At 41.1% G+C, this 13,316-nt stretch overlaps 1 protein-coding gene across 2 annotated transcripts in view; it reads right to left on the reverse strand.

The window, feature by feature from the left end:
- The window catches only part of map2k5 (mitogen-activated protein kinase kinase 5), a 68,747-nt gene continuing 55,431 nt past the window's right edge, over positions 1-13,316 (reverse strand). For both annotated transcript variants that reach the window (XM_072671442.1, XM_072671443.1), the window contains 2 exons: positions 11,299-11,344; positions 1-3,949 (listed from right to left, as the gene is read on the reverse strand). In XM_072671442.1, coding sequence (XP_072527543.1) covers positions 3,839-3,949; positions 11,299-11,344 — 157 coding nt within the window. In that variant the 3' untranslated portion in view covers positions 1-3,838. The remainder of the gene's footprint in view (positions 3,950-11,298; positions 11,345-13,316) is intronic.

Here is a 13,316-nt window from a genome sequence, read left to right on the forward strand (position 1 = left end):
TAATTTTAATGTAATTTAATGTATAGATATTTTAATTCAGACCATTTAAATCAGACCATTCATCTTAAAAGGTTTACACAGTGTTAACAGTATCTGGCGCTGTTAACAGTCAAAAAGGATTAGCAAAGTTTCGTTCCGACAGCAGTGATATATGAATATATAAATCAATATCCAGTGCAAGACAAAAAGCATATCATCAGTGCATAAATAAACCTTAACCTTACCCTTGAATCAAGCCCAAATCCTAAACCTAAAGGGTACGGTTAGGGTTAGGGCTAGGGTTAGGTGTTGGGTTACATTCAATAGACAATTAATTAGAGCCAACTTGAAGTTAAGTTAAATGGAATAGATATTTAGTTGAATTTTAGTTGAAGGTCTGGTGAACATCTATGAGGCATCTACGTTGGACCATCCAAGTAAAGTGTCAAAAATACCGTAATAAACAAAGTAATTCAAAACCAAACAAATTGCTGAAGACAAATGACATCAGAGAGCATGAGAGTCGACGACCAGCTGATGAGTGCCTCCACAAACATCCTACAGTATTTTTTTAGTTTCTCAAACACACCTAAACCCCTAAACAAAATGACCTCCAACAGCATAAAAGCTATTCTTCCTACTAAGCAGAAAATAGTGTTTCAAACAATAGCAGGAGAACAAGTCGTTTTTGAACTTATACGCTGTATTTTGTATTAAACCTAATGTCTTGTTATGGGGACAATATTTCCCAGAGCAAGACCATTTTAGCTGATAGAAAAGAGAATGTCACATTATTTCTCGCAGTAATGATCAGGCTTGTGCTGTTCGTTTACCTACAAATGGATTTACACGAATAAATAAGCACTTAAAAAAAAAAAAAGATACAGGAACACTTTTATATCTTCACAGGAAGAGCATTTTCTACTGCAACCATTAAAACAGCCTTTTAATGGCTTGGATAATCCGTTAGTCCTTTTATATTAAGAGAGTGAAGCGAACTGTTACAAAGATACCGTCAACAGAGACAGTAAAGTTTTCAATGGTCTTCATTTACATAGTGAAAGCATAAGGTGTGCAAACTTCAACAGCCTTGTGTTACGTGGCTGGGGTTTAGGAGGCAACATTAGACAGCCGTGTGATTTAGATGAACCACTTTTCCATGTTTTTTCAAGTTAAATGGTTGCTGTGAGGAAAACCATTTCTGTAAACAGGAGAAAAGAAAAAGCAAGGGACAGTTGAACTGAACTCTTGAGTTAAAGTCAAAAAGATTAATAAAGAAACCCTCAGAAATCAAACACACTATACACGATACATTGACTGTGGGTTAGTGAATATTTGGCAACACATTTAATAAAAGAAAACCCACATTAAACCTTCAAGTAGCATTATTCTCCAAAGACATACTGAATCTCATGTTACTGATTTAATGAACCTGGTAAGGTCTCGCCTATATGTATGTTTGTAGAAACTTGCTCTCAGAAATCAAGGGTGCTAACAGGGAGTTTAACAGCCTTTAGTAATAGCATCTACTCTTTTGGAAAGGCTTTAAAATAGACACTAACAGTGCTGTGAGGATCTGAATGTATTCTGGCACAGGGACACTAGTGAGCGATCAGGTGCTGATGTAAGGATTTGAGCCACTTTGATGCGTGCCAAACTGTGATGGCTACACAACTGGGTTAGAACATCTCCAAATGTCAGGCATCAGGTCTTGTGAGGTGTTCGTTATCTACCAAAGGTTAGTATCTAACAAAAGTAATCCAAGGAAGGACAACCGATGGCAGGGTCATGGGTACATAAGGCTCAAGATGCGGTCTGTGGAGGCCCCACCTCAGAACTTACAGGACGTAAAGGGTCTGCTGCGGATGTCTTGGTGCCAGATACCACAGGATACCTTCAGAGGTCTTGTGAAGTCCATGCCTTGATTAGTTTTTTGTTTTTTTTTGGCACAAGGGAGACCTACTCAATATTAGGCAGGTGGTGCTAATGTTATGGTTGACTGGTGTAGTTCTGGATCACAAACACCACCCTAGTCCTAGGCATTGGATGAAGCTCTATTCTTCAGGGAACACAGTTCCACAGCACCACAGCTCAATGTGGCACGGTGACCATTGGCTAATCTGTGACTGCTCCAGAGCATCCCATTCTATTGGAATTGGTTTAATTACATTGATTAGACAAGAGTGTCTGGATACTTCTGGACATATAGTGTATATGAACATTTAAAATTTGCATTTTGCCCCCCCTCCCCCTCCCCCTCATCTTTATGTGGCTCATACAGTATTAATGTGGCAGGCAGATGTGGTGGGTTGATTCGGCTGTAACATATGAGCCATGTTAGTCAGCAGCTGTCAGTGGTTAATAGAACAGTGAGTAGAAATGATTTACCCCCTGCTGTGGAACGATTACATGGTGTAGTACAGAGGGAGGGCAATGCTGATTTGCCGTATGGATTCCTAAGAGATTAGTGGGGTCAGTTCTGTTAAACATTTATATTTAAAATACAGAATATAGACAAGAGTATTGGGAGTACTGCTCACTCAATGTTTTTTACAAATGCAAAAGTAATAAAAATAAAACGTGAGAGTTTATCCTGCCTTTTTTTAAGTAACAAAAGTAATCTCTACAAATCTAAAATTTGATTACATTCAGAGTTAGTGAGGTCAGGATGTTGGATGATCACCACCCTACCTCATCCCTAAAGTATTGGATGGAGCTGCATCATTGCAATTGACACCGTTCCACTGCTCCACAGCTCAATGCATGGGGAGGGGTTTATACACTCCTACACTCCTTGCTTATCTCCTGCAGTGCGTGTGCATTTGCACATCAAGGTCAGCAATGGGTGCAAGTAGCTAAATGTGTTCATTAGAAGGGGTGTCCTCAAATATTTGGACATGTGTATATTTAAGATATACTGGCTTTGGCATTCACAAACTGCACTCTAATATTTACTGAAGGCTTTACAAAGTGAAGGGAAGATAAGTGCATTCTTTCACGTCTGTCCACAAACTGAAATAACAGATAAGGAACATGCCCCTCTGATTGACCAGCAGCGTCTCTACAGGTAAATAGTTGACTATTTAGCAGAACCGGACTGGAACTGAGAGAATGATCTGCTTTGTTCGATGGTTTTGTTATTTAGACTGCATCCAGGTGACTGCATACATTAGCTTTAGCAGATAACTGTATTTCCACTGTTTTTAGAGATACTTTGCTATTGATTTCTATTTACATGTCTATGTCCTGAATCAATCCTAGAATCCTAGAATCAAGACAATACTGTCTACTACATGGAAAATGTGCCATGTGTTAGCTTCATGCTAACCTTTTACAGAAGAAAGAAAACACCAGTGCTAAAATGTTCCCAGGTTAGTGCTCAGCAAATGCAGTCCATCAGGATTAATTCAGCTTGATGAACTTCAGGCACCAACTGAGGCGGATGTGATAGTGAGTCCAAGCTCCTCTGCAGTGACCACCCACTTTCAGGGTCAAACTGCAAAACACTCAGACTGCAGTAGGAGTGTCCGATCCCATCCTGGTCTGTGTAACTGTTGTGATGCATCATCCTTTAAACAGGCTTTGCTCCATGGTCCATCTGCGCTGGTCAAAGAGGCGAGGCGGTTTTCTTAAATGTTTGCACTGCATTCGGCACAACCAGTGGGATAATACAAATACATAGAGAAAAAAAAGCTACAGATTATTGAAGCCACAGTTCTCGGTAAGTGCTCTAGAGTCCGTCTGTGGGCTCTGTGCATGGAGTTGGGTGGTCCCCTTCAAGTTAGCTTAGGCATTACTCCCCTTAAGATTTTAAGGAATGAGTGAAATAGGAAGACTGTGTTCCATTTCCCTTGATCCCTCACATCAGCCCCTGAGCATGCTGGGATTTGCGGCCCTCCAAGCTCCGGCACACCCACATGGATACTACCTCCGTATTGCCGTCGTCATACTGCATGATGAAGTGGTGGTCCTAGGGAAAAAAAAAAAAAAAGTCAATACAGAGAGAGAATATGTTTGTATGATTCAATTATAGGGATGTAAATAAAGTCATTCAGAGTGGGTTGATGGGCAATACACAATATGGACAGAAGTATGGGGACACCTGCTCATTCAATGTTTCTTCCTAAATCAAGGGTATTTAAAAATAGTTTATCCTGCTTTTGTTGGTGCAACGATCTCTACTGTCCAAGGAAGGCTTTTTGCTAAATTCTGGAGCACTGCTGTGAGGATTTGATGATAAGAGCGTTAGTGAGGGCGGGATGTTGGTGGAGCAGCACCCCACTTCATTTCCAACTCCCCAGCTCATCCCAAAAGTATTGAATGGAGCAATATCATTCCAGAGAACACAGTTCCACTGCTTCACAGCTCAATGTTGGGGGGCTTTATACCCATCTAGTCCATGCATATAAACCTTTTTTATTATTACCTCGATTTCAGAAAAAAATAAAAATAAAAAAATCAATCAAGCAAGGGTGTCCCCATACTTGCTTTCATACAGTGTATGTATATGCATAGTTAATAATAATTAAATATGTGTTTGTAAAACCTATTAAGTGCAGTCTTTCCTACTGTATTCATTATGGACTAACTGCAGCGAAACAGAAATAATGATAATTGGTGTAATACCAGCACAATATTCTGTCATTTTAGTCATTAACTCAAGAGTAGTCTACATGGTCTATGTAAAACATGCTAAACACACATAAGGCTACTGTATTTTCTAGTGGCTGCCCTGCTGATACCCAGTAGCTTCTGTTGTGGCAGAGCTCATCACTGGCTGGCCAATTACAGCAATTCCTGACTGAGGCTTTAAGCTGTACAGATAAATCAGCAGTGACGGACTGTTCTGTGTAAATGAACGCGTCTTCTCTCATTTCTTCTCTCTGATGCAGTGTTTCTGGCAGAGGTGCTTGCGCTCTGCTAAATTGTACGGGCTGATACCAATTAAAATAGAAATGATTAAGGAGGTATAAAATGAAATTAGAACAAGTGATCTTACAGCATCAAACGTAGGTAGAGATTACACAACTTCTTGAATGACAAACCCTTAACCCTTTAAATCACTCTAAAATGAATATATGTAGCAGTATATACACCAAGTGTCCAAATGTTTGTGGACACACCTTCTTCTGATGAATGCTTTCAGTTACTTTTAAGTTGCACCCATTGCTGACACAGATGTGCAAATAAATAAACACACACACACACACACACACACACAAACACATTATCTAGTACCTGTAGGGAAGTACGGGCAATAGAATAGAACTCCCTGGAGCAGATAAACAAACTAATTGCATGCACCCTTGATTTCAGAAGAACACAATGAATGAGTGGGTGTCCCAATATTTTTGTCCATATAGTGTGTGCATATACAAGGTGTGTCTTTCTGCAGTTGTGCTTACATTAGGCTACTATTCACTATCTGAATACTCTTGACTAAATTCAAACATAAAAAATAGGGTTCTAGTAGTGTTGCTTTTTTTTAGTATTACACAGAACTAAGCGTGTACACTCCCTTTCTCCCGAACACATACACACAATCCCGCACCCTTTCTCACTATGAGGACAGAGCAGGCCCATCAATCGTGTTGTCCTGCTAATGGTGAGCCAGTGTCTGTGCCACAGCGAGGTTAATCACTCTCAGCTCCGGGTTCTGGAGAGGCCCGTGCTGAGGGCGAGCCGTACCAGGCACCCATCTCATCAATCACAGGGCCCGGGCGCAGGCCTACACGATCCTACGCGAGGCTACACCAGCTCCAGGCCCAGATGAGGAGGAGTAATAAGCAGCTACGGAGCTGAACCCGACTCTCCGCTGTGCCCCTGCCAGCCCGAACGGTGGTTCGACCCTGCAGAGCAGCCATTTTTTTTGACCCAACATGCGGAATAAGAGTGCTTAGAGCACGCTTGGGGAGGAGGAGCAGTCAAGGAGAGGACACGAAGGTGCATGTGGAAGCGCATACATGGCCATACATACACACTTAATGCATTTACACACAAGCACACACACTTGGGAAGTGACAAGATGCAATAAATTAGAGCTCAGACGGTCGCCTGCTTGTTTGGCTGGGCTGAGACAGGCCGCCCTCACTCACACAAATGCACAGCACACCACCTGTGTGTCCCTCTGTTCTGAGTGTGTGTGTGTACTCGAATGAGAAGCAGAAGCGTGTGTGTGTGTGTGTGTGTGTGCGCACACACAAGTCTCAGAGCATGCCAAGAACAGCACCTCCATTAATTAACCCACCTGCTGCTAACATTGCACCCATGCAGAGGAAGTTATTAAGAGAGGAAAAGCAGAATAAATACTCTTTTAGTTGGGTCATTATCAGCTCCTGCTTACCTCTACGCCGTTGTACGGGGGAGAAAAATCTCATTTAAAAGTGTGGCTACATTAATCACAGCCCCATATCAAAGTGTGATAATCACCTGAATTCTCCATTAAAATACAACTGCCAAACCCAGGGGAAATCTCACCTTACTCTTTAATTGTTTCGAGTCGGTGATAGGCTTTTTAATCTAAGATTAATTTATGCTATTTTAAATAACTCTACATATGATTAATAAGCTTGAAAATTAAAAGGAGTCTAAAGCAATTATAACAAGTGGTTGGTCATCACCTCATTAGAATGTGTTGGCGAACAGCGGCGGCGGAGTGCAGTGTGTGTCACCCTGTGTGTGTGTGTGTGTGTGCATGCATGTACACGTGTGGCTGATGTCTTTTCCTGTTCCGATCAGTAGAGAGACAGACAGAGTAAGAAAGGCTAAGAGGTCATTGTTAGAACTAGGTCTTTGCAGATTTGCATACTAATTACATGTTCCCACTGGATGCAGACGGACGTGTGTGCGTGTGTGTGTGTGCGCATGCATGTGTATATATATATGTACTCAGAAGTGTGTTCAGACTGGGCCAGGGCTTCATGAATGCTGATCTCTTAATTCAGCAGTCACCAAGGGAAAGACCATTCGTCTAGATTACAAAAGAGCAGGGCAGGCTCACACCCAGAGCCGCAGCCAGACTAGCATTACATCCTGCAGAATGACAGAATGACTCCACTGCTTGTACCCAACACACACACACACACACACACACACACACACACACACACACACACACACACACACACACACACACACACACACACACATACACACACAAGACTACAATGCTAATCAGATACACATGTTCTGTGGGGATGTCTCTAATTAAGAATTTCGTCAACCAAAAAGGATTAGGATGATTTTTCCACTGTAAGGAAATCAGGAAATCACTCATAACAGAGATGTGGGAGTGTGAAGAAGGTCTAAAGAACTTTCACCTGAAGTAAATGTTATTTACACTCACAAATCTCTGTTACAAACAAAATTTCTTCCTCAGCGGTATACGTGCACGTTTGATATGCACCTGCTCATATGACACGGACTCAATTTTTTTTTTTCCAAAATCAAGGGTATTAAAAAAAAAAAAAGCTTTATCCCTTGTTGGAGTAACTGTCTCTTCTGTCAATGGAAGGCTTTCAACTTGATCTGTAAGGATTTAATTGCATTCAGCAACAGAAGCGTTAGTGAGGTCAGGATGTTGGACCGCATCTCATCCTCAACTCATCCCAAGTAGTAGATTGAGCACAATCATTCCAGAGCATTAGGCATTGTGCCAATATGTTCATGTTTATCTGCCCAAGATCTGCCCAACAGCAAATGTGCACAAAGTAGCTGAAAACATTCATTACAGGGGGTGTCCACAAACATTTGGACATATAGTGTGTATACTGTATATTGGCCAATGTTACCCAGTTTTCCAATTGCCAATTACTTTTTCAATTTTAGCCGCATATTAGGGTTGGATCCACAGTCTGGGGAAAGGTAGCTGTCCAGGAGCAGGGTTAGAGACCTGACCTAAAACGTGTGTAACTACTTCGGCTTTTCAGTGTAATTCACTTTCAATTCAAAAAGAAGCTGAAAAATGATTTGACTGATACACTCTTACTCGATAGTCTTAGTCGATTAGTCGACTTACAGGCCTAGTGCTCTGACATTTGCGGTTAGAAAAGCTGCGTAGATGTGTCCTTCTGTGGGTGTTGGGGGAGCATAGCAGAAAGCCACAGTGTTAGCAAGCTAAAAGGGAGGACCACCCTCGTGGGACTCTCAAAACGTCCTCAGTGTGCTAATGTGTAAACAAGTCATCAGAGCAATGTCAAAGGGCTTTCAAAGCCCCCTCTCATCCTGTTCCCCACGGCACAGGCCACAGGCTGTGGATCTCTTAAAGCGTCCGTCCCATGAGAACTATGTCTATACACACAGTGCTGCACAATATGGACAGAGGTACTAGCAATTTTGTTGTTAGTAATTTTGATTGCAACCGACTTTGCAATGTTTTAAAAACACATCAGTGAACCAATGTAAGGTTTCCTTCCATGTAGATTACGTTGTATTGGGGAATAGCACTCATCTAAACTTTCATACAGGTTTTTTAAGGGGTTTGCTTTGCCTGTCTTAGCAGCATAAGAGCAGTTCCATCCAAGAGCTTTCTTGGTCCAGATTTCGTACTGACCTCCAAAGTTCACCTGAACTGCCATTTGTTTATAACAATAATTTTTCAGTGATGAGAGAACTGTAGAAGTAGAACCATATTTGATAGGCTACGGAGGATGTGCTTACTACGTCTCAATTAAAACAAACAACAAAATATACTGGTCAAGGGTGCCCAAACGTTTGCATAAGACTGTATGTACATTTTCACAAATCACACATACGCAAGCATGGCCTTTATTAACTGGACACAATCAAAAGGGAGGGGAAATCTCTATAGGGTTCTAGCAGGTTTGAGGAGAAGGCTACAGCATTTTATAAGCAGGGCTACCATGCTCTTTTGTCCCAGTCAGCATCATCTGCTGCAGCTGGGGCCTGCAGCCTGGCGTGCTCCTCTGGGAAAGGGCTTGAGATGGGCCACTGATGGGGAGGCGAGCAGGGGGACAAAGGTGCTAAAAGGCTGAGTGACAAAAAGAGAAACCCAGCGGGAGGGGGTGATGTCAATCATCACACAATCATTGCTAGAGTCTTTCTCACACATATACACACATACAGGAGCTTAAACCTTGCTCCAGGGGGCCAAGCAGCTTTGTCTCAGTCATGGACATGTTAAAAGTCTGAGATGCAAATAAAATGCAAAAAAAAAGATTTGACCTCTTAAACTCTAGAATTAATATTAGTTTATTTAATAGTAAGACTATTATAAACTACTATGAAGGAAAGAGTCAATGTAATCAATGCTCTGTAAAGCCTAGTCTAAATTGTAGGGCGAAGGGTCAAGCGCCACTGGAAATGTTTAAGTCCAGGCTGAGACTGAGGCTCAGTACTCCAAACCCAGATTAAGTGCTTGATAAAGCTCCAGATTGCAGACTCCTATAAATTCCTTTAAAAACCAGTCCTTCTATGGCCCACTTTTAGGAATTCATTTTAAAGAAAGATAAAAAAACATGTCAAATTAAAGCTTAATAAAAAAACAGGACTTTTATTGTTCAGTACTCAAGAGTTCAATGAGTATCGATATCAGAATAGAAAAAAAGTGTCATCATGCCATTTCTACAATCATGTAATGGACCACCATTGGTTGCATAGCGTCGCCAATGACATTTCAACAACGCTGAGTTTGGAACCAAACCATCTGCTCTTCAGAGGTAGACCATATATTAAAATATATTAAAATGTGAAGGGCCCAGGACCACATGAACATGGCTTGCAAGTAACGCGCCAACCATCACCATGGTAGCAATGTATATGTATACAGTAGTGGTGCTAACGCTAGTGGTGCTATTTTCTGGGCAAACAAGAGGCACCCCCTCACCAAAGACCAATCAACAAATTCTAGATAACAGCAGTCACAGTTGTGCAGCCTTACTGGTCGGAACAAAGTGATGACAGAAAGGCAGCTGTTCTGTACTAAAAGAAACAGTTTTTTTGCTCAATGTCACAAGCAAAGACCCATGTCCCTTTAGATGACACACTCGCATAACCAAACTGACACACACTCACTACCACGAACACACACCCATATACACTTTGCATTTGCACCTGGTTCTCAGTGGACTGTGCTGCTATCCATGGTGCTGAAACAGCCCTGGCTGCTGTGCTGACAGCCTTTAAAGACCACAAGTGCAAATAGCTGCAACCTTGTGCGCTAACACGCTATCAGAGATTTCCATCAAGTCCACACAAAGGGTGTGAGTCTCTACGGAAAAAAAGTAAAGAGGAGGAAGGGCATACAACTTCTTTTTACAAGAACTTCTCCCAATTCAGAAGAGCATAGAAAGAATAATTATAGGATACGTAAGAAAATGTTATTAATACAAAGCGTCTTCCATACAAACCGCCAAGTTATAGTTGATCCTCGATTATGTAAAGAAACACATGAGGCGAAGGTAAAGAATATTTTTAAAGAGTAAAGAATCTCCACACGTTAAACAGAGGTTATGTGTAAGATTTTGTGTTTTTAGTCCTGTTCTTTCGCACCATGTCAGTTGTTTTTACATACAGTGTGCTCCTGTGTCAGTAAAGATTCTTCATTTGTTGTGCATGGCACAGACACCTTGGGTCATTCAAGTCTGTGGCTAACCTCAGTCAAATCTAGAAGATGACCCAAAGGTCTCCCCAAAGCACAACATTTCTGGCAGCTTTAGGTAAATCACTGTGTGTACATACATGTTATGAACATGTAGCTGCTAATTGTCTAACTAAAATGTCATTATTACTATTATCCTCACATTATTTTGGAAGTGACAGCAGCGCATAAATCGAGTAGCCATTCCCATCTCATTTAGGCTCAGATTTCTTACACCAATCAAATCGGTCGTCCTGTAGTAAAATTACATCACCTCACCTCCCCAGGTAAAACTTATCCCATCCAAAAAGAGCTTTAGCAATTTACAGTAACAGAAAGTTTGAACAGGGGTGCCAAAACATGCATGCTTCTGTAACTGTAACCAAACTGTGCTGCACACTGTCCCTCCAAGAGTGAAACTAATGACCCCTGAGGTAAAGCTCTTTATATATAAAGGTTTTCATTTCTATAAAATGTAAGACACCATTATTATTTTAAAGAGTATTTCAAAGGTGAACAGCAAAAGCAAGCTGCATAAGGTCATAAGATTAGTTCCATTCATCACAGATTAGTAGAAAGAACAGGTCTGAAGTTACTGTCCTCTATCTACACAGTTTTGATACTTTTTTACTAGTTTTTGTCCTCCCAAAAGGATGGGGGAGGAGAAGAATTTCACTGGAGAGACTACATGAAAATATCCATCCTAAAGGACATTCACTCACCATGAGGTTATTGGGAGCAGGACGTTCTTTCGGCTGCTTTCTCATGCTGTGGAGAGAAAGACAGTCTGCATTAAAACACCTAGAACACAGAACCACAGCAAGGACTGCAGCACATTACTGAAAGAGTAATTGGTTAATGATTCATTTTAACATGGAAAATGGAAAGGTACTTGTGAAAGTACAGACCCACTGCCTTTACTATAGAACCTCTGAATAGTTTTCTTTTTCCCTGAGCAAACAAAAAAGGTTTCTTCCTGCAATCTGAAGCATTTATGGGTAGAATATGGAATTAACATGGTATTAGTAAGGGTCTGTGAGCTGAGTGCAGTTGGGACTGACTTTATTTTGGAACTGGCTAATATTATTTTAACTACACATCCTTGCTTATTAAGGCATAAATAAGACAAAAATGTTACACATGAAGAGACCGGCCACTGGTTGAAATATGAATGACAGTGTTTGTTAAGCTCAACATGACATCAGTTTACAGATAAACTCCTGCCTTTCAACAAAAAGAGCCAATCAGTTTGCTTCGATGTGGAGATCTGTGCAATATAGCTGTAGCCAGAACATGCTGACAAATCATTACAAATCAAATCATTTTTGTGCATTATTGAGCTATAAGCCACAAACTATTCATGAGGAGTCCATCAGTGATTTAAAATCTTTAGATTTAAAATTCAAGACTTGTGATTTAGGTTTTAATATGCTTTTGAAAGGGCAATTTGCAGTATTTTGGTTTCTCTCCATTCACAGATACAGGAGCCTGGCCTTGTTTGACTGGTAATAACTACCCGGCGGTGTTGCAAAGATGGCCGCCAAATAAACAAACTTGCCTATGAGGACTTTGTTTAAGAAGTGGACAAAATTAATTATACTTTACAAAAAGAAAATGACAAAAAGGAACTATGCCTTTTAAATAATGTGCATTAAATAAAGTAATTAAATAAATGATTGTTCTTAATATGAAGTAACAATGTTGCAGGGGTTAATGGTGATATCAGGTTGATTTCCACAGCCACCAAGAACACTATAAAAATCAACCCCACAATGATCGACCTGCATTGCTTTCCGTAAGGAGTTAAGGTGAAACGTCCCTTTTTTGTTAGTGGCAGTGAAAAGGTAAGTAAATCCATTAACAGCTCTCGTTGGCATAGATCTCCTCAAAACAGAGGGAAATCAGTCAAGCTGACCCATATACGAGATGGGAGGGATTACAGGGACATAAAAGTGTACAGAGGGGCTGTTTGGGCCGTGATGAATGAAGCATCCTCAAGAACAAGCTAATAATAGCAGGCTATGCTGGGACAGCAGTGCCAGGCTTGGGTGGCACCATGGAGCCAGGTGACCTGTTTGTGTAAATAAAGCGAGTGGCAAGTAAACAACAGCTGCTAAACAAGTCCCTACACATCTGGCTGTTGCCATAGTGCTTACAGGTCTGACACAGCAGAGGGAACCGGGGAGAGAAGGTACAGGGGTTGTGGGAACTTTGGGCATGACCTGGTAGAAACAACTGGCTGCACATATGTGTGTTTTTCGGGAAGGAGGGGGCAGGGTAGTGTAAATATTTTCATTCATGTAAAGCTTGGATGAGTATCTAATAAAATCATCAATCATAGTCCACTGACTGCTCTGTATGGCCCTGCTGGAATAGTCCAGTAAGCTGCGCTTGTAGAGAAAGCTTTTTGCAGGAAAAGCTTTTCAGCTAGTACCAAGTCTCACTTACGGTTGAGATAGAAATTATTCAACCCCCATTGTAAACTGAACTAATAAGAAGTGCAAATTCAACTCAAAATGCCACTTCTACTGACGACTACAGTGTTAGAATTATTCCTGACAGGCATTGGTACTGAGAAGAGTAGCCTTTTGTTGTTATGACTTGCAGCAAATGTGACGCATAGCCAGACACCACCTTCTGGAAGTGTTTCAGAGGATTTTCCCCCCCTTATTCTTCATAGGCAGTGACCTCTAGTTCAATAATATTCATATGGTTTGCTGCAACCCCCATCTTAAAATCC

Source organism: Salminus brasiliensis, chromosome 25, assembly GCF_030463535.1.
Source record: "Salminus brasiliensis chromosome 25, fSalBra1.hap2, whole genome shotgun sequence".
Classification (NCBI taxonomy): domain Eukaryota; kingdom Metazoa; phylum Chordata; class Actinopteri; order Characiformes; family Bryconidae; genus Salminus; species Salminus brasiliensis.